At 35.9% G+C, this 22,260-nt stretch overlaps 1 protein-coding gene across 4 annotated transcripts in view; it reads left to right on the plus strand.

The window, feature by feature from the left end:
• CSMD3 (CUB and Sushi multiple domains 3) overlaps positions 1-22,260 on the plus strand; it is a 767,725-nt gene that overhangs the window by 610,096 nt on the left and 135,369 nt on the right. For all 4 annotated transcript variants that reach the window (XM_075415663.1, XM_075415665.1, XM_075415666.1 and 1 more), the window contains 5 exons: positions 12,454-12,567; positions 13,206-13,301; positions 14,178-14,381; positions 17,914-18,038; positions 21,991-22,087. In XM_075415663.1, coding sequence (XP_075271778.1) covers positions 12,454-12,567; positions 13,206-13,301; positions 14,178-14,381; positions 17,914-18,038; positions 21,991-22,087 — 636 coding nt within the window. The remainder of the gene's footprint in view (positions 1-12,453; positions 12,568-13,205; positions 13,302-14,177; positions 14,382-17,913; positions 18,039-21,990; positions 22,088-22,260) is intronic.

A 22,260-nucleotide genomic window follows, 5' to 3' on the forward strand; every position in this document is an offset into this window, starting at 1 on the left:
AAACAAACCTAAGTGAAAGAGTATGAATGTTGACATTGAACAGTCCAATCTGTGATGTTTGATTGTTTTTAATGTTGAACACGTCTCTTACCATTTCTCATTCAGCATAATACAGTAATTTTTCTGAGTGGAAGTATAGTCAATGTTCTCCATATTGAACAGAATGCAGAAACAGATAATATTTGTAAAGGTTTTTTTCATTAACTGTTACTGGTTTACATATTGTATGTTGGAAGATTGGATAAAATGATATCCAACAACTTTTCCTTAAAATGGCAGCTGAATACAATCTGTATGTGATATGTACACACATCAACAGAACAATACTACATAACTAATCAAGCATTAGTAAACCATTTCTGAAGATCTTTTCTGGCTAGAAGCACCACTTAGTTTCATGCCAGCTAATGCACTAGAAACTTATAACACCGGTACCTTGTCATAGTTTAACGCTTCTTGTCTTACTGATATATCAACTTATTTTATACTGAATACTTACAGAATCACAGAATCACAAAATGGTAGGCGTTGGAAGGGATCTCTGTGGGTCACCTAGTCCAACCCTCCTGCCGAAGCAGGGTCACCTACAGCAGGCTGCACAGGACCGCGTCCAGGCGGGCCCTGAATATCTCCAGAGGAGACTCCACCACCTCCCTGTGTAGCCTGTTCCAGTGCTCCGTCACCCTCAGAGGGAAGAAGTTCTTCCTCATGTTCAGATGGAACTTCCTGTGCCTCAGTTTGTGCCCATTGCCCCTTGTCCTGTCACTGGGCACCACTGAAAAGAGCTTGGCCCCATCCTCCTGACACCCACCCTTCAGATATTTGTAGGCATTTATAAGGTCCCCTCGCAGCCTTCTCTTCTTCAGGCTGAACAAGCCCAGCTCCCCCAGCCTCTCCTCGTAGGGGAGATGTTCCAGTCCCCTCATCATCCTTGTAGCCCTCCGCTGGACTCTCTCCAGTAGCTCTTCATCTTTCTTGAGCTGGGGAGCCCAGAACTGGACAGAGTACTCCAGATGAGGCCTCACCAGGGCAGTGTAGAGGGGAAGGAGAACCTCCCTCGACCTGCTGGCCACTTTACTGTTCATTATAATTGATGAATCTCATTAACTGAAGGAAAACCCAATGTAAATTATTAGTATTTGAATGGATCGTTGATTTTATAGATTTTAAAGTAAATTTTGGAGAAATCTTATTCTTCCACTTTTATAAGTAATTGCATATAAGCACAGTAAAGAAAATATAGCATAAGAAGTTTCATTAAAGGCAAATACTCGGTCAGATTACAATTGAATGTTTTGATATTGATGTTGGATGACAAAGCAACATACCATCTTCTGGAGCTCTGCCCTTGTGCTTTTCACAACATAGGTCCTTATTTCCTTCTTTAAAAAAAATGAACAAAATGATATGCTCTGAAGGAAACTTATTTTCTACTGTTGGACTTGACATGTTATGTCACCTTGTGCATAGGTGAAATCACATTTCTTTATTTAACCCACGTTTATTTATTTTTTATTTAGTGGAATATAATTTCAGGTCTTCAGTTTATAGTCAAGTTTTTAAAAGACCGCTTTGTAAGACAAGAGGAATAAATTGTGTCTCTAAGGTAAAAATATTATGGATGAGGTTCATCTCAGCTTTCTTCAGCCACCTAAAAATTTAATATCTAGCTTACACTTGCTGTCCAGGTTCCCAGGCTATTTAATGGAGAAATACAAGCCCCTCCAGAGCATGATTCATTCCACTTCAGGAAAAATATCAAGAAATAAGCCCCCCAAAATTATCTCACTTTTAAGTAGCTTAGACAAAATGAGATAAATTATATATTTTGCATGTAAATCAATCTTAAGACCTTTAAAGGTAGTTAAAATGGTACGATACAGTTTTTGTCTATAAGAGGAAATAAATCAATGTTGTCTGTTTAAAGAAATAATAGTAATGGATGCTTGAATTTCAGTTTACTCGAATTGAAACAAAACAATATAGACGAGAAGGTGGTATGGTGTAGTGTTTCTTTCAGGGTTCTGTATTATATAGTAGATGCAACATATTAGTATTATTTATTGTTATTGCAAATATAATAAATATAATGCAATATAACATAACATAACATAACATAACATAACATAACATAACATAACATAACATAACATAACATAACATAACATAACAAAACATAACATACATATTATTTAAAATAAAATACACTGGTTTGACTTTTTTTCTTCCAGTATCATGCTGTTGCAGATCCAGAAGGGGTTTCACATATGTGCATGAGTCAAGCCAGGGGAGAGAGATATGAGCTGTAGAAAAGGAGAAGCAGAAAGGGAGACTGAGGTTTCAAGCCTGGAGGAGAATGATAATTTGTATAATGTAATCAACTTCATTGATTTTAGGAGAAAGCAAGAAAGGTGTTACTCAGGACAGTACATTCTTGTTCCATCTCTGAGAAAAGGCCTAAGTCTTGCTTTTTTCCCATTTGTTTATGGAATAATGACCATTTCTGGGGAAATGCGCATCTATCTTTTTCTGTGAAATTTCACTTGAAATCCTCATTCTGAGCTTCTAGTGTTTCTAGCTGCCCCATCTCCTGTCTACAAATGCATTCTTATTGTCTTTTTATACATTTAGATAAACAGTTTATTTTCTCAAATGTGAGTTGTAGCATTTCCTACGTCCTTCTTCCCTTCCTAGTTTGGGAATGTAGGAATACAGTAACTAGAAAGAAGGCAGGCGAGCATGTTTTCAGTCAACACTTTCTTTACAGAAGAAAAACAAAGGAAGAACATCAGAGTACGGCTTACCGCGCAGACCTAGATCTGTGCACTCCTGCTTTTTGTGTCTGAGACAGGTATTTTCTTTGCCTTCATGCAGGGGAGGAAAACAGCACCTGAGAACTCTTTCCGCCTTTCCTTATCTGTCCCTTGTTTGCAGAAAGAATCTTTTATTCTTTCTTGTTCTCCCTAATGTTCTGGATGTCCTGCCAGGAAATGGAGGATTCTACCTGAGAGAACAATAGTTGAGATTACTGATGGAGCACCAATAGCTTGAAATGAAAGGCAGCTAGTTCAGTAAAAGGTGTTTTCATAGACTAAGAGATTAAGAACTACATAGTGGTGCATGTCACATCTGTTTTGAAGAACAAATATAAATTCACATTAATTTGCCCTATCCAAGTACAGTTAGCTGGCACGCCCATGTGTGGTGTGGAAAATCTCCATGACTTTTAAGTTGATTATTGATATTGGATATCACGTTATTCAAGCATATTTAATTTTCAAATAACAGTAACCTTGTGCTATACATATAATGACATTGGCATACAATTCCATTACATTTGGAGTAGGTTTACATTGTATAGTCATAACTTTATACATTGAGAAACTTGTGTAAGGGCAATCTATAGCATCAGTAGCTATGGAAAATGTATATAATTATATATTTATGTGTATTACCTGTATGTATATGAGTTCCTTTTACTTTTTGACATCTTTAGCAACTTTTAATTTTCAGTAATTTCATGTTTTCTCTTTAATTTTATATCTGATTTTTTTTGTAACATTATTGTATCAACTCCATTCAGTTTCAGTTATTTAGTTACTCTTATTAATAATTATCTATTGAGGATAAACAGTTCTCTACCCTTACTCAAGTCAGTAAAAATACCTCTTCTCGTGGTTTACACATAAACCCATCACTAGCTTTATTTTGACATCTAGTCTGCAGTACACCCAAGAGGCTTATATGGTTAGAATTAATTTTTACCACTTCCAAGTTCAGGAACACTACACAACTGTTTTATTCTGGTATTCGCTTTGAAATGGATTGAGATTTACCCAGCAGGATACTACTAGTGAGGACTTTACTTTGTACTCACAAACAATTAATACTTTTCCTGTTGTTATGGCATATGTTAAAAAGTGTTAACCGTAGTGGAGAAATCTAACAGATATCAATAAAGATTACGCCTACAGACACAAAGTAGACTGAATGTGTTAACAGTAACTGGCAGACCACCAAATATTTGGGAATGTAAGAGGAGAAACCTTCAGAAGAATGACACCTCTGTTATTAACTACATTTAAATGCTAAATAATGATAGTAACACTGCGAAGAGATACTCAGTTATTGTTATATCACACTGAAGTATTCCACTGAACAGTGCAAGATTAGATCTTCCAATTTGTTTATGTGAGCTGGTGAACATTTATTTAAGTTTCTTTACTGTAAGATCATCTCTTTAGGATATAATATTTCAGTCTTTCCCTTCAAAAGCTTTCTCGGTGATTACTGAACAATTTCTTTTCAAAGAGCCCAGCATACATTCAAGTTATCTTGCAGCTTTTCTGGACATTTTTCTCGGGCAGAAGTGCGTGAATATCAGTTTATTTGGTGTCTACATGAGTATAGTTTAATTTAAAATATTGAGTCAGTCCATCATTACAGGGTATTATTAATTCATCCTTTCATACATTTTTTCTTATTGGTTGCTTGTTATGAAGCTAAATACTTGAAGTGATTACTCACAGAGAAAAGCTGTTACAGCAGGAGTAGGCAGATATAAGTTGTAGCAGAAGGTAGCCTCTGACTTTTTCAACAATATAGTAAAAGTAATTTTTCTCCTAGCACCATAAGTTAAGACAGTGATGGGTCATAATAAACCTTTCTACCTTTATCATCTGTAAAAATTAATTAACCGTACGTTCTATGATTAAACTATTTAACGTATAACTCTTGGCTTGCAGTACATGAATGTTCAGCTACTTCATATGAATAAATAAAGGACCTTAACTTTAAACTTTTAACTCCTGCAATGACAGTTAGAGTGATTGTCATACTAGCGTAGTCAGATCTCAATGCAGGTGTCTGATCCTGTGGAGAATTCTTATTTTTCTTATGAGCATGGGCACAAGAAATTCTGCTGTCAGATGATCATTTGATTGATGACCCTTATTTGTAAAGCCTTGCTGAGTCTTTCTCATTGACAAAGAATCTCACACAGTTATCTCAACACTGCTTTCTGCTTCTTGTAGTTATACTTGAATCATGCTTATGTAAAGCATGGCTTTTCTCTATTGGAGTTTATCATTTAGCTGACTGGCCATAGTCCACCACTTAGCACAGTGAATGGTGTCTCCAGACTTGGGAGTTAATATGCATGAGAAGTTTGCATTTCTTGTTTCTTCGTGTTAACTTGTTATGTTTAATCACCACAGAGACCTCACCTCTAGTGAGAGATTTCTCTTTCCCTGTCTTTTAAAGAAGGTTGCAGCTTCTGAACAATATTGCTTTATTTTTTTCAAAAAAAAAAATTAAATATGGTATTATAGTGATATATGCTAAATATAGCATTATCTGATAGGAGAAATATCACAGCTAAATCATAAGCAAAGAGAGGATGTCATCAGTGGAGCTGATGAAGAATCAGGTGGTTTTTTTTCCATTGTGAAATAAAATTTCTATGTTGTTGTGAGCAAAACTCCTTTGGAAAGATTATTTAATCTGATGACAGAAATTCTGATTGAAGCTATGAGAAGTTAGCTTCTGCAGAGTAAGTTCAAATTCTGAGGAAGTCTTCTAAATCTGTAATAAGACCTGTGTGTATACCAGAACTGTTAGATACCTGAACACCTTAATCTTTCATTCACAATCAGAAGAAACCTATTTTAAACATAGTCGAAACAATTTATCTAAAACACGAATTTATCTAAAACACGATACTCAAGCACAACTTAATGTTATCATTCATAACAAAAGAATTGCTTTATCTGAGTTTTCCTTTGTTGGGCTTTTATTTTCAGTTCTTCAAAACTAATTTAGTACAAGCTGTCACATTAAAAGGGGTAAACGGCAAAAGGAAAGACCTCCCATTGAGTCACAAGGTTCAGAGCAGACCCCCTTGCATTCTAAACTCTCTCTCAGAGAAGAGTCTAGGTGCAGCTGGATCTACTCCTAGTCCCAGACTTGGTCAACAGTTTAGGTCTAAAGGGTTAAGTGTGTAGCCACTGATCAGATTCAACTTGCCTGTCAGAGCCCTTCCAAGGACTTTCACTGAAACAGTTTTGTGAAGTTGAAACAACAGGTAATTTCTTCAAGTGACAGGTATCACAGATTCACAATTGCTGTTGATAAATGCACTGTCTACAAAACTTGAGCTCAAGGTAATGGTTTTGCGCTTTAGTTAACAATATGTTCCCGGGGATACGTCTGACAAAGTCAGAGGTGCGACTCTTACCAAAAACGCATCCCTTCTTGGGGGGAAAAGAGAGGTTCAGGCCCGTCGACCCGTCTGTTAGGTAAGGTTCTCTCTTGGCTCCTCCTCCCAAAGAGAGTTTTCAAGTGCCAATTTTTATATGTTTGAAAATCTTTTTGTGAGGTGGGACTAAGTCAATTATTGTGTATCGATTGGCTCTTGGCATGGAATGTCGTGTGGTCACAAGCGGGACTCAGCAGTGTGACACACCTATGGAGCGGGCATCTTGGTATGCGCTTCCAGGGACCATCTGTTCTTTATCCAAAGCAATCTCTGGCTGAGCAGCCTCCACCGTGTCCCACATATCACTTGATTTACAGTGATGGGCTATCCCCCTTTACTTCTGTCTTATAAGTGCAAGTTAACTGCTGCCTTTGTTAACTCTTTGGCTGTTGGTGCTAGAGTCCGAGCATGTCTTTCATCTTTCATTGACAAGTCCAGCAAGACCATTGATTACACAAGAGAAATAGTGACGTTACTGTAGAAAATAACAAACATGATATAGCCCATGTATATCTTTCCCAGACTGAAACAGATTTTTTTTTTACTCCTGTTTTGAAATAGTTCCTGATTGGACATGTATATTAAGAATTGCAGAGGTAATTTGGATCCTATTTTAATTAATAGGGTTGATTTTCCTTTTCCTTTGTCAGTGACAATTACTACAACCTATCATTGTAAGTGCAGATTCAGTCTTGAAGAAAAAATCTGAGCTTTCTCAGGAGGACTTATATGAAACGCACATTTCAATTTATATAACAACAGTGCTTAAGCCATGTTAGTCACTTTGGTAATATCTTAAACGCAAATGAATTACATCAGCCATGGACTTGATGTTACACTAGGGCTTTCTGAGTTCAATAAAACGTTAGGCACACAAAATATCCCACTCGTGAATGGGAAACCTAGGGTGAGGAAAGACAGCTTGTCTTACTCCACTGATATCCACATAAGTTATTCAGCATGTTTCTTTAGCTTTGATACCTGGCATAAGCATATATTTTACCCAGGTTGATATTAGTACAATGTTAACAGCAATTTTATGCTCTCTGTAAAGGTTTCACTTTTGAGTTGGACAGAAGTGACAGCATTTCAGGGATCTGTTTGGAAGAATCTGATGGTACTTGGCTCTGGAGAGATGAGAAGTCCAGGACATCCAATTGATTTTCAGGCATCACCTTCTCCAAGATGAAGAAAAGTCCACCCCAATGATCACAAAATCAAGCAAAAGTGACAAGAGGCCCACATGGATGAACAAAGAGCTACTGATAAAACATTAATACAAAAAATTAAGTTGATAGGATTTTGAAGAAGGGTCAGATGTCCTAAGAGGAATATGGACACTGTCCAAGCATGCAAAGGTGGATTAGGAAAGCCAAAGCCCATCTAGAGTTGAATCAGGAAAGGGACATGAAAGACTTCTACAGAAATATCAGAAACAAAAGGAAGAGTAGGCAAGATGTGGGTCCATTCTTGAAAGGGGTGATGTCTCTGGTGAAAAAGTGTGCAGAGAAGACTGAATTACTAAATGCCTCCAATGCTTCATTCTTTACTGGTAAACCAGCCTTGAGTAATCTCAGACCCCTGTGACCAGTAAAAAAGATTAGAGCAAGGATATCTTGGATGAGGAGCAAGTGAGGGAGCACTTAAAGAAACTAGACATACACAAACCCATGGGACCTGTTGGGATGCATGCATGATTGCTGAGGGATGTCAGTTACCTTGAAAGATCATGAAGGTTGAGGGAGATTCCCAAGGGTTGAAGGAAGAAAACTGTCCCTCCTACCTTGAAGAAGGGCAAGGAGAAGGATCAAGGGAACTATAGACCAGTTGACTTCACCTCTATACCTGGGAAAGTGACAGAGAAATTAGTCCTGGTCACCTTCTCTGAACATATTAATGACAGGAGGATGATGGAAAGTAGTCACCACGGATTTACAAATGGGAAATCAGTCCTGACAGAGCTGGTAGCCTTCTACAATGAGATGACTGGCTTGGTGCTTGAGTGGAGAGACCTGGACATTGTTTATCTTGCCTTTAGCAAGCCTTTCAACACAGTGTCCCATAACATCCTCACTGACAAATTGATGAAGAACCAATTGGATAAGGAGATGTTGAGGTGGATTGAAAACTGTCTGAACAGCATGAAGGATAGCTGGCAGTCAGTTAGTAATAGTGTACCCCAGGGATCGATACTGCAGCCAGTACAGTTTAACATCTTCATAAACTACCTACATAATGGGAGAGAGTTCACTCTCAGCAAGCTTGCAGATGATACAAAACTGGATGAGTGTCTGATACACTATATAGTTTTTCTGCCATTCAGAGGGATCTCAAAGACTCAGAGAAATAGGGGGACTGGAAGCTCATGAAGAACTAAGGAATAACCCTATGCACTGGTAAAGACTAGGGATCAGCTAGCTTAAGAACAGATTTGCGGAAAAGGTCCTGGGGGTCCTAATCAACATGAGCTAGCAATGTGCCTCTGTGGCAAAGAGCACCACCAGCCTCCTGGGATGCATTCAGCAAAGCATTACCAGCATCTCGAGGGATCTTGTTCTTCTCTATTCAACACTGGTGGGATGGATTTGGGGTGGTGTATCCAGTGCTGGTCTCCTCAGCACAAGAGAAGCATGGGCATACTGCAGTGAGTTCAGCAAAGGGCAATGAAGATAATTAAGGGACTGGAGCACTGCACCTATAAGTAGTGGCTGAAGGAGCTGGGACAGTTCAGCCTGCAGAAGAGAAAGTGCAGAGAGGTCTCATCAATATGTATAAATACCTAGGAAGGAAAGGAGGCAGAGTCGGACTTCTCAGTGGTGCCCAGTGTCAGAATAAGGAGCAACAGGCACAAATGGAAACTCAGGAGATTTCCTTTAAACAAAAGAGAAAATCTGTTATCGTAAAGGAGGTTGGATGCTGGAACAGGTTGGTCAGAGAGGTTGTGATTATCCATGCTTTGAGTTTTTTTAAACATGACTTGACATGGGCATGAGCAAACTATCCTAAGTAACCCTTCTCTGAGCAAGGGGACTGGACTAGATGATCTCTGGAGACTTATAATCTGTTATTCTCTGATTTTGTGACAGGAATTATTCTGAGAATATTGTCCATTAATCTAATACTATTTAGATTATATTAGTACTTCTTCTTATTTTTTAAACAGGTCAATTAAATGACAGAAGTATACTCCATACATGTTTATTTCTCACTTCAAAAATGAAACCGAAAGTTCTTTGATGAAACTTCTAACCAGTCAACTATTCTGTGCCAATTCCATTTGTTGTTAGATGCTTCCCAAAGTCATTAAAAGTATCCAGATGTTATAGTGGTGAAGGCCACAGAAACATCTAGATATTTAGAAGCTTGGAAAGTTATTTTGCCTACCTCTTGCATGGTTAAAAGGGAGCTTGATTGTGCTGATATATTCTGAAATAATGGATTCCCTTGATTTCCTAAATTGATGACAGTAGCAATACTACAGTTTTCCTGGAATTTTGACAGAAAAAAAAATCACACAAATGAAAAAGTGTAAACAACATAGAAATGTATTTTGTATATTTCTGAAGACAATTCTGAAGACGTCAAGTTTGGACAGGTGACTTCCAGTCTCTCATGATCATTCACAGGAGATAGTGTCGCAGTTCTGGCCCTGGCCAGCAACAAAGGATGCGGTCGCTGTATCGCCTCTACCCCTGCTGGGGTGAGGAGGAGAATGGAAAGAGAAAGACAAAACTCGTGGGTCAGAATAAGGGTAGTTTAACAGAGCAGCAAACGAAGCAAACAGTAACAACAATAATACTGATTAGAAGAATACAAAAAACAAACAGCGAAATGAGTGGAGCAGCTCTCACTGCCTTATGCCCAGCGCACTCCTGAGCCGCGATTAACTTCCCCGCCCCTACCCCGGCCAGCTCCCCCATTCAGAACTGAGCATGATGGTACATGGTATAGAATACCCATTTTGTTTGGCCAGTTTGGGTCAGCCGGCCTGGCTGTGTCCCCTTCCGGTTAATTCTTGTAAAATTAACCATGTCCTGGCCAAACCCAGCACAGTGAGCAATTTCTGACAGTGAGTCATTCGATGGAGAATACTTATTCATCCATAATTTTAAAATAAATACACTCCCCCCTCAAATTCTTCAGTTAAAGTGCTTTGATCTTTATTTAGACTTGGTAATTATTTTAAGGAGTTTCTCAAGTGAGGTTATACTGGATACTCACACTTAGAGTTTATCAATTTTTTGTTAATTTTGAAGAAGGTATTTTTGGTATTGTCTTCAAATTATGTTTGTTTTGGGTTTTTTTTAAGAAACTTCTTTTCAAATACTAGAAAATAAACAGCATAAATACACACCAAATGGGGTAGACAACAGTGACACCCAGAAAACACAAGAACAGTGAACTGTTCTCTTTCTGATAATCAGAATTTCACTTCTTCTGATATAATCTCAGCTGGTCAGGTACATTGCAACACAAATATAGCTTATCAATTCTATTTTTACAGTTTTCTCATGATGTATCTCTTGGTAATAGTTATGTGTGCTTGCGAAGTTATGCCTCAGCACTTGCCTGAATTTTCCATACATAGTTTGCAACTTTATTCAAAATAGGAAATGGCAGTGGAAGTCACAAGGAACTTCACTTGGCTAAAAGGCAAAATGAAATTCACTGAGTATGAAAATAAGATTCAATAAAAGTACAAAAGTGACAGAAACAATTAGCTGGACTAAGTTTGTTAGTTAACTTTAATAACACCAAAGAGAAGACTTGAATGTAGCTAAATACTATATTAAAGACAAATAGAGCTAGTAAAAATATCAGTGTTTAATTTTTTGGAGATTGGAGGAAAAATGACGGAGGTAGTTTGGCATCTCACGGTTCTTCCTAAAAATGGACAAAAATTTGCAGAAGTGTTTTGCAGACAGTTTTAACATTACTTCTGTTTGAGTATTTTATAAATATGAAATCCAGCCTTTCTCTTTAAAAAGAGGTTTTCTTTTCAAAGATTGACTTACTTTTTTCTTGAAAAGAGGGTGTGATGAGATTCTGAGTTGGCAAGGTGGAACTGCCTTTTTTTAGATCGGTCAAAAAAAAAAGGAAGACTTCACATTATTAATATATTGTTTTTAAAGCTTTAAGGATGTATAAATGAGAAGGATTGTAGATGCCTAACTTTGTCCTTTACAACAAAATATACCAGATAAAGATGATATAGAACATATGGCAAACAGATATAATCTAGTAGAAACACACTGGAGTATTTATTCCAAAATCTCTAACCTGAATAATGAACCAGAACTAATTCTTTTTATAGGTGTTTCAGAACCTATGAATATCTAATTCCACATTTTTACCTTTATACTCCTTAAGTCATTTTCCCCTCTATTGCTAGTAATGGTGATAAAATTAGGATGTAAATGTTTTGTAGGTACTAGGGCCAGAATTAAATTTTTTTTTTTTCTTTTCACTGTTTACTTATGTGGAAAGTGCAAACACCTGTGATGAGAATGTGCTGCACGGACCTTTGAATTTAAGTTCAAAAATAACATTATTAAATTGAGTTGTTCTACTAGCATGCTTTAAAAAAATATATATTTACACTTCAGTATATCTATTCTGAAAAGTGTTTGTTGCTTTGAATCAGTTGCTCATTTATTTCATAAAGGTACAGATGCATTGAATGTTAAAGTTCTTAAGAAAAATGAAACATTCTAATGTAAGTAAAACTGACAGAAGCTTATCAACAAAACTAATTAATAAAACACAGTATAAAGCAATATGCCTAGAATTACAAATGAGGATACTGCACTGAAAATTCAGATGTTTGTTGGGTGGCGAAGAGCAGAGAATTTGAAAGTATATTCAACAGCAGAAAAATGTTTTTTTTTCCCTTATTGCTGGAGGATTTTAACAAGTGTATGGATGGTTTGTGCACCTTCACTGCCTCTTTTATAAATACAGAATTACATTTTTATTCATTTACTGCTGTAATTGTATGAAAAATAACTTAAAACACCAGGACAGCTAGTAAAGTGATCAGAGAAATCAATCAATAAATACATTATTTATTTAAATATTTTTTTTAAATATATTAATGTACATACTATTCTCTTCTTTTTTTGTTTTTCGATTCTTATTCTGTTATCCTTTTTTTTGACCATTGGTGCCTTTGCTTTTTCTCTTTCCTTTATGGTCAGTGGTTTTTGGCCAGTTTGTATTTTTCCAGACTTCACTCCATGATGTTGTTGAAGTATATGATGGCCCAACTCTGCAGTCATCTTTGTTATCCTCTCTATCAGGATCTCATTCAGGTATCCTTTAATAAAACTGTCATTAAACTGTTATTTTTTATGAACTTAGAAAGACAGGGTAGGCAGAAGAAGAAGAAGAAAAAGGTTATTGTCATTTTCTTAGGCAAAGTATTCAGGCAAATATATAAAATCATTAATGAATAAAAGGAAGTAAAATGGAATATTTTTTCTTTTTTAGTTTTTTTTTTTCTTCTGATATTTAGCTATTATAGTGAGTGTTTTGGGCTTCTTACTCTGTGCCTTTATGACTTTTATCTAGTAAGCAATTTGAAATGGGTGTTAAGTATTTAAAAGGGAAAGCAGAGTATATTTATAGCAAAATCAAGTTGTATGGATTATGGGCACATTGACTCAGTTAAAAGAGACACAGGATTTGTTGTTTGTGGTTTTTTTTTTGGTAAAGGAAAAAAACACTAAGAATTTCTAATGACTGAAATGAGTTTTAGTCCCCGTTTTTCTAGGAAATCAGAATACTGCCAATATAAAGTATTGAAATCGCATCTATCTTAAAAAGTTTACTGAAGCAAAACGGGGTTTTGGGAAGGTTATATCTAGGTGCAAAGATGTTGACAGATGTTTGGAATGCTTCTTTAGTAAAAAATGGTTATGATAGCTTTGTATTTGCTTTGTTTGAGTAGGTGAATCCCTTCCATTGAGCTCAGGTAACCAGATCACTGTTAGATTTACTTCAGTTGGACCAATAACAGCTAAAGGATTTCATTTTGTTTATCAAGGTGAGAGAATCTGGAAAAATGTGTACATTTGTTCCTTTAATCACAAAGTGTAAAGCATCAGAGAGGAACAGGATGAGAAAGTAGAGAAAAGTTGTAGCCTGTTAAAAATATAACAAATTTAACTATTTCTGCATGTTTTGGAAAAAGTTTAGGACCATTCTTTTATTTGTACTTTGAAGCTTAAATCAAATATTGAAGAAGCATAAGAGACATTCCAAATTTAAGACAACGGTTTATACAAAGCAGCTGTTTCTGTTTGCTAATCTGGCTGACTAATATTTGATCCATCTGACTGCTCAGACTGGTTTATCTCTCAATTTAAGTATGAATCACTGTGTTATTACCTGTGGATGAATCAGTGATCTTGCTGTTATTAAGATACTTATCTTGGTTTATATTATTTGCCTTTTTATGGGTCAAATGTAGAAATCATTATACATCAATACTTGTTACTGCAATTCATTCTTTCATTAAATTTAAACCCTGATCTAGCAGTCAGAATACATATTTAGAAATCCTCAAGAATAAATGTAAATATCAATCTGACACAGAAATGTTATTCTGAAATCATGTATTAGCTGGGTAATTCATTGCAGTATTTCTTTCCAATGCCATTTTAGAAAGGTTTTGATGTGGATTTTATACATTGCTTTAAATCTTGACAAGGATATCAATGCTGTGCTCTTCTAAATAGTAACTCATACATCAAAATTATGCAATACTTATTATGAAGATTCCTTTGGGGATTATGAAAATGTTCCTCACTGACAAATAACTGAATGTTACTTCCAGTCATTTTGAATACTTGTGGTTTAAAATCTGTATTCCTTCACCAAATCTAAAATTAAGAATTCACAATTGTTTGTATGTTTGCAGCGGTTCCAAGAACAAGTGCAACACAGTGCAGCTCTGTGCCTGAACCGAGATTTGGAAAAAGAATTGGAAATGAATTTGCAGTTGGGTCACTGGTTCTTTTTGAGTGCAATCCAGGCTATATCCTCCATGGGTCAACAGCAATTAGATGTGATACAGTACCAAATGCCTTGGCACAGTGGAATGATTCACTCCCTACATGTGTTGGTGAGTGCTTAAGGCTTTTTAATACAAATAATTACTGCCTAAAGTGTAGACCATTCTCTGTAGCATAATGTGCTCCTTCTTTTTCATCTGTACAGTATTTTATTCTTGCTTACTTTTATTCACTTTCTTCATTCAGGGTTAAGATTTTATTCCCCTTCCTATTATAACCTTGTTGTGACATTTCATGAGTTTCATGAACATACTGTGCTGTTAGAAATTATATGTTAAATGCTTTTACATTAATATCAGTGACAGTCCCTGGCTGTCCCTTAATCAAGACTCAGAAATATCAGGTTGTGCCCTGACTGCTTGCAAGACTAGGATGCTCTCACCTTGAAGATCTCCAACATGATATTGCAAACTATTAGAAAGAACAGTACTGTATAAAAGATTTAGAAATAGTTATGCTAGTATTTCATTGCTTGTCAGAAAAAACCACTACATTTTCAGATCAGAAAATATACTTTGTAGGATTCTAGTCATACAAGATTAAATTCTCAAAATCAAATTCTTAATTAATGTACATCCATTTAAATTTATAAAACTGATTTACACCAATTGGAAATTGGGTGACTGTGCCAGAAAGACCCACAGTAAAGAGATAAAATTCTAAAGGTACTTTTTTCCATAGTTTTATGTCAAGGCCAAATACAGCATATTTACATATTACGTTTTGATAAGAGTCTTGCTTGGTTTTTTATATAGAAAAAAATCAGTTGTTTATAAATGAATTAAAATTGGTTATCATTTGCACAGATGTTTTTGCAATGCCATCTAACTTTTCCATCTGTAACATCTGTTGCAGTGTTGACTGCATTATACATTAATTGTGAAGATTAAGACATCTGAAGAATTCCATTCCCAACCATAACAGTAAATATATTTATGAGCTAAAGTTGCTTTACTTTTCTTGACAGAAAGCACATTTTTTACAAAAATATTCCTAACCTGTTGCATAAACCAAATTATTATATTGACTCCAGAATTAAGAAGTACATAAACAGATTTTTAAATGAGTGGAGAAAAGGAAAATAGAGAACATGTTTTCCTTACATTGATTTTGAACCTTCTGTGCTAATTGATGAGGTTCAACAAGGGCAAGTGCAGGGTCCTGCACCTGGGGAGGAACAAACTCATGCACCAGTACAGGCTTGGGGTGGACCTGCTGGAGAGCAGCTCTGCGGAGAGGGACCTGGGTGTCCTGGTGGACGACAGGTTAACCATGAGCCAGCAGTGTGCCCTGGCTGCCAAGAAGGCCAATGGGATCCTGGGGTGCATCAAGAAGAGTGTGGCCAGCAGGACAAGGGAGATTCTCCTTCCCCTCTACACTGCCCTGGTGAGGCCTCATCTGGAGTACTGTGTCCAGTTCTGGGCTCCCCAGTTCAAAAAAGATGAAGAGCTACTGGAGAGAGTCCAGCGGAGGGCTACAAGGATGGTGAGGGGACTGGAGCATCTCTCCTACGAGGAGAGGTTGAGGGAACTGGGCTTGTTCAGCCTGAAGAAGAGAAGGCTGCGAGGGGACCTTATAAATGCCTACAAATATCTGAAGGGTGGGTGTCAGGAGAATGGGGCCAAGCTCTTTTCAGTGGTGCCCAGTGACAGGACAAGGGGCAATGGGCACAAACTGAGGCACAAGAAGTTCCGTCTGAACATGAGGAAGAACTTCTTCCCTCTGAGGGTGACGGAGCCCTGGCACAGGCTGCCCAGGGAGGTTGTGGAGTCTCCTTCTCTGCAGATATTCAAGACCCGCCTGGACAAGATCCTGTGCAGCCTACTGTAGGTGACCCTGCTTCGGCAGGGGGGTTGGACTAGGTGACCCACAGAGGTCCCTTCCAGCCCCTACTATTCTGTGATTCCGTGATTCTGTGATCAGCTTCTAATGCATGGTAGAGTCTGAGTGGTTTTCAATAAAACAAAATATTTTCTCTAAAATACTGAAATCTTGATAGAGATGAAAGCAAAGTACCACTGAGGTAATATTAATGAAATATGATTAACCGACTATTATAGACAAATAATGTTTATTTATTAATTAAATAACATTTATTGTGTTTCAGGCATAGGAATAAATCCAGAATTTATGTACCATTAAGAAACTGAAGTATATAACTGTATTTCATGTATTCTCGGTGTTTACAATTTAATCAGTAGAATTGTACTATTTTCCCCCTTGAAATGTATTCCTTTTGATTTTCAGAAATAACAACTCAACAGTGTTAAAATAATTATTTTGACCATTGATCACAATATATTATTGATATTTTAATACATGATTTATTTTCTGAAAGAGAAAGTTATCTTTCTCTAAGCAAGTTGAACTGAGAAAGGGTTACAGGACATCTTATGTGTGAAAATCACTTTGCCAATAAAAATAATAAAATATATATGAGGTGAAAATTGCATTGAACTAAAGCAGTTTAATAATTGAAGTAACAGACATGACCATATTAAATTTCCTTAACTCTAGTGAATGCTTGAATATTTCCTTACAGATAGCAGACATCAGTCATTCTGTCTGTTCGTCCTTTTATGAGTAATTATTTAAAAATATTATGTGAAATTGATCTTTAGTTTGTCCATGCAATTCCTAACAGAACCTGTCAATTATATGCCACACACAATGTAGCTACAGTATTCATTATTAAGATAAGTTGCATTCTCCTACCTATTTTCTAAATCCTCATATTTGTATCTAATGTAATCAGTTCGGAACTTAGTAGTGTTGCACAGAAGTGATACATTAGATTCTAAAGGTTTTGTTAACACATCTCATCAATTTTTCCTTCAAATTCTTAAATACCAACAGAATATCTGTATCTAGATTAAACTGTAATATTCTTTGTCTCTGTTAGAGCATCTAATGATTTAGACAAGATATATTCAAGCTGAATGTTCAGAAGAGAAACTTGATGGCACTGAATACCTCTGTCCTGTTTCATGTGTAACACTTTTATTAATCCATGGACAAGGATATGATGAGTGCAGTCTGGCAAGCATTTAGCAATCTCTTTACTAATACAATAGATCCGTAGTCTGTAATGGGATAACTCACACAAACAAAGAGAACAGTCGAGGAGTTGATACTGCTGCCATTAATTATTTAAACAACAACAAAGTAACAATATTTTGCTTTTTTATTTTTTTTAAAATACTAATACAATATGTAACTGTTCAAACTCTATTCTTAACCCCTAAAAATAATGCTTTATTTTTGTAAGATTACTAGGAGACAATGGAATGGATTTCACTTTTTTAAAGGTCAAATAAAGAAGAGGAATAGGAGTATGATTTTGTCAGGTATAAAACTGACATAATTACAATTGTCCTTTATTCTTTTTTGGCCATTTAAAAGAAAGTTTTTGAGATCCAAGATTTTATTTTCCTGAAGCAAATAGTTTTTTTTTTTTAATGTAGCATAAATTTACAAAAGTTTTCAGCCATAGTATGCTGAACGTTGTGTAAGCTCTTATAATAACTTTTTTAACTTCTGAAGCTTCGTACTTCTTTTCTTCTCTTCTGCATTTTCTTTCAGTGCCCTGTGGTGGAGTTTTAACAAAGCGCAAAGGGACCATTTTGTCTCCTGGTTACCCTGAGCCTTATGACAACAATCTGAATTGTGTGTGGAAGATTACAGTACCAGAGGGAGCTGGGATTCAAGTAAGTATGCTTGCTATTTGCTTGTTATCTTTGTGTTTAAAGCTGTTTTTCCTAATGCAAGAACATGAAAATATCATTTACTCATACATTTTCCTATATCTCACTCATGATTCTCACGATAGAATTCGTTGCACATCTTTTATACACGCAGTCATTAAAAGTACAAGACTTACAAAAATTTTAAAAAATACACTTGCAACTTTTTACTTAGAAGAAAATTTCCAATAATTTAAAATGTATTATTTCAATAGGTCAGTAACTCCTTGTAAGCCAGACAAAATAGAGAGGCTTTCTTGTGATTTTTTTTTTTTTTTTCTGAAAATGGATTAACCTCCACTGAGTGAAATGAAGTGGGTTGCTTCCGTGGACAAATTATATAAGTTTTTGTAGAAACTCTGTTACTGACTTTATAGTTGTGAAAGTTCATTGTACTATAAAGACAACATGTTTCAACACGAGATGGAAATGGATCCTTCAAAACATTGTCGGAATTCTTGTTTACTAACATCTAGATTAAAAACTTCGTTGAACACATAGCAGATAAGTATCCTTTAAACTAAGTCATGTATATCTCATTTTTTAGAATTCACTAAAGAAACTGACAGAAATATGGTTATTGGGAAGACATCTGTGTTTAATAAATGAAAACATCTGATCATCTGATCAGATTCTTAGCAAAACACATATCAAGAAACCATGGTAGCAAGTTTCCTATGTCTACACTTGGTTCAAAATATAACTACCGTAGAAATGAATAAATAAAGAGCTCGGTTTCTGCATGTAAAGATTTAATAATGAAAATCAGGAAAACCACTGTGACCATTTTATTAAAGATGTCTTTTTAATAAATTGCATAACAGAGCTTTTAAGGTATTTAGTTCTGTCACAGTAATTGTTAAAACTAGCATGAGTTTTTACTTGTACTTTATAAGCATTCAGAAAAATCTTTTTTTTGTTTTAAATAAATAAAAATACCGAAGAAAAACAAAACCTTTACAGAACACAGAAACCATCACAAATACAACCTAAGTCCATACATGATAACATCTATGAGTTCAATATTCAAAGCCACAAATTTCCATTTACAATTTTATTTAATAAACTAAATCAGTTTTGAGATTAATTTTGAGGAACACTACTTGATTTACATAGTTGACTAAGGGTATTTTGCTGTGTATTTCTTATACAATCAATAATGTAAGTTAAACGCTAGGAGGATAGTTCAGAGGATTTTAATCAGGCAATAACTGGCATCCTAATTTAGGCAGTCACTGTTGCTTTTTGGAAGTGTTTATCTCCTATCACAGACTGCAGCAGGTTACTAAATTACTAACTTAGATTTCAGGTTAGGTGTCTAATCTGCACTGTATTCTTTTGCTCCAGAATTACAAGAAAAAAGAAATATGTACTCTTTGGGGTTTTTTTTTCTAGTTCTCCTGAGTTTTTTTTCTGAGATAGTGAATACCATCCTTCCTTTCTATTATCAGTGACTGAATAAGTTATTCATTTATACTTGTATAAATGTAATGACAACAGAGAAGTTTCATGGGTGTACCTGTATGATTGCAATTAGAGCTGTAGAATGTTTAATACTGTCACTGAAGCAGGACAGTCATGAAGTGAGATATTCATGCTTGGTCCTTTGAATCCTGTATGATTTTTCAGGGCTATGTCTGAGAAGCTAAAGCCCCTGATACAGTAAAATGAGTACAGCTGATTCACTAAGACAGAGTACACCTCAGAGATCTCATACCATTTTTACTGAGTTACTCTTCAGAACAGAGCTTAGCTTTTTATCTGCTGATGACATAAAAAAATGACATCAGGTTTGTTTTGATTTTATTTTTTTCACTTCATAGGAAAGAAAAACACCTGAATATATGTGTGTGTGTGTGTGTATATATATATATAAACACATAATTATTACTGTGAAAGTCATCTACTTGAGGCAACATTTGAAAACTTAGGTGACTGATTTTATCCGACCTGAGAATGTATGGAAATACAGATAGTCAATATATTGCGACAGCTAATGCTTTTGTGTTTATGTAAATGGATAAAATATCTGGACATTTTTCCCGACCGGTATCTATTCCACCAAAGTAATAAAGACACTTTCCCAGCTTTAAAGGAAATGAAAAGAACATATCACCAATGTATATTCCTCTCTGAAATGTGTAAATGGAATTTTAAATTATCTAGCTATAAACAGCTATCAATGTGTATGATTACATTGTTGAATTTGTTGAAACTATGTGAATAGACGTAAATGCTGAGCTGTCTCATATCAAATGGAAAAGCACACATTTGTAAGTAGATGTAGGTAAATATGAAAAGCGTGCACTAAAAGCCTGCCTTCAGGCACCTAACTTAAATACCTTATATCAGGAAATTAATCTACCATGGTTCCTTACAAAGGTAGGGAAGAAAGGCACCTCAGGTAGATAATTCAAAACATCTAATATAGACTATGTCTTTGAATCGTTGCTATGTCTATTTATTGACTACATGGGGAGGTTAGGACAATTAGTGTCAGTTGCACTTGAACAGATGTTTTAAATTAGGTGTTTTATGACAAATATAGTCGGCAGCAATCTGGCCCTGAAAACACATAAAAAATAATAGATAATTTGGAATTTGGTCTGAAGGTTTCCTAGGTGTCTGCACTTTCAATTCCATATGTCTTCAGAAATATTGCTACCAGAAACAACATCTAGAAGTTTCACTTAAATCCCTTGTGAACCAAAAAATAAAAAAAATCTTAAAATTTTCTGAGAGACCAGATCCAGTGGGCCTCCTCCAAGCAGCTAACACATGCTAAGAGTCAGGGCTTCTTCACTGCTTCTTTTTTTTTTTTTTTTGAAAATACCATACTTCAGCTGTAGTATCTGACCAATTCCTACCAAAAGTGCAGTATTTAAGGCACTCATCCAAGAAATACGTAGCCAAACTGAACATTCTTTTTACCTAGAAGAAAGTCCAAGTCATATATTTCACAAAAAAAACCCAACTTTGTTACCTAGTTGTACTGGAACCAGTGCTTATTTGTTTTATTCAAATTATTCCATTTTGAAGAAATTAAAAGGAAGAGTATGTGAGGCAGAAGAACAGTAAAAGAAGCATAATTCTCTAACTTAGTGGCTACGGTACCCCTTTTTTCAGAGTGGTTGGAATTTCATCTGTGCTTCTGTCACTCTTCAAATGCTTTTCATTAAACAGTCATTTCACTAAAACTAAAAACTGCCAGACTCTGCCCACCAAAACAGAAACAGGAACCTTGCATGTGTCTACTTTGTGGGGAGTGTTTTCACTGTACGAGAACCAAAATACCTTCCCTCTTGCAGTCTATCTGCTTACCTCTTTGCACCTCCTTATGAGTGGAAGGATGTTGTCATTTCTGCAAGGATGAAGCAAACATTCTGGCTTTTGCTTGTAGCATGCTAGTGAGTGCTAGTCCTCAGAGGATGAGTCAATGATGAAAGTAACCAAACACAGGATGTTGCTCTTACCCAAAGGCGGAATTGAACATGGCAAGATAGATGAAGCAGCATGCATCACTGTAGGACTCTTTGTAGCCCTGGGTAAACTAGAGAATCACGAAGAAACTACAGTAATTGACAATACCAAGCTTTTCTTCCCCTCAGTGTCCTCCAAACAAGGGAATCATATTCTATTCCCAGATGTTTTTCACAGTTGTGTGGCTTTTGTCAGCAGTAATACGTGGTTGTCACTAAGGGTTACAGGATTTAGAAGTCTGAACTGGCAGTTAAATTAAAAAAATATGTAGCAATGTAATTTTATTCACTTAATGATGATTTTCTATTCTGTTTGGCAATGAGAGCAAGACACAACTTTTCGTGATTGACAACAACAAAGGCTACAATTCACATTCATCTGTTCTTGAATACAGAGGGGAAGAATTTTATGTTGTTTACCTCATATTTCTTCATAGGTGCAAGTGGTGAGTTTTGCCACAGAACACAACTGGGATTCCTTAGACTTTTATGATGGTGGTGACAACAATGCTCCAAGGCTTGGAAGTTATTCAGGTGACTAAGAAGTGTTTCATAAATTCAACTTTTTATTGTAAACACACAGCTCTTTCAAGTTCGTGTGTGTGTGTGTTTCTCCTACAATTAACAACAGGGAGTATTCTTTCTGTTTTAATCAGTCACCTCTTAGCAGATTTTCATAAAACTGAATATTTAAAAATGTTAGAAAT

The sequence above is a fragment of the Opisthocomus hoazin genome, chromosome 3 (genome assembly GCF_030867145.1).
Source record: "Opisthocomus hoazin isolate bOpiHoa1 chromosome 3, bOpiHoa1.hap1, whole genome shotgun sequence".
Lineage (NCBI taxonomy): Eukaryota > Metazoa > Chordata > Aves > Opisthocomiformes > Opisthocomidae > Opisthocomus > Opisthocomus hoazin.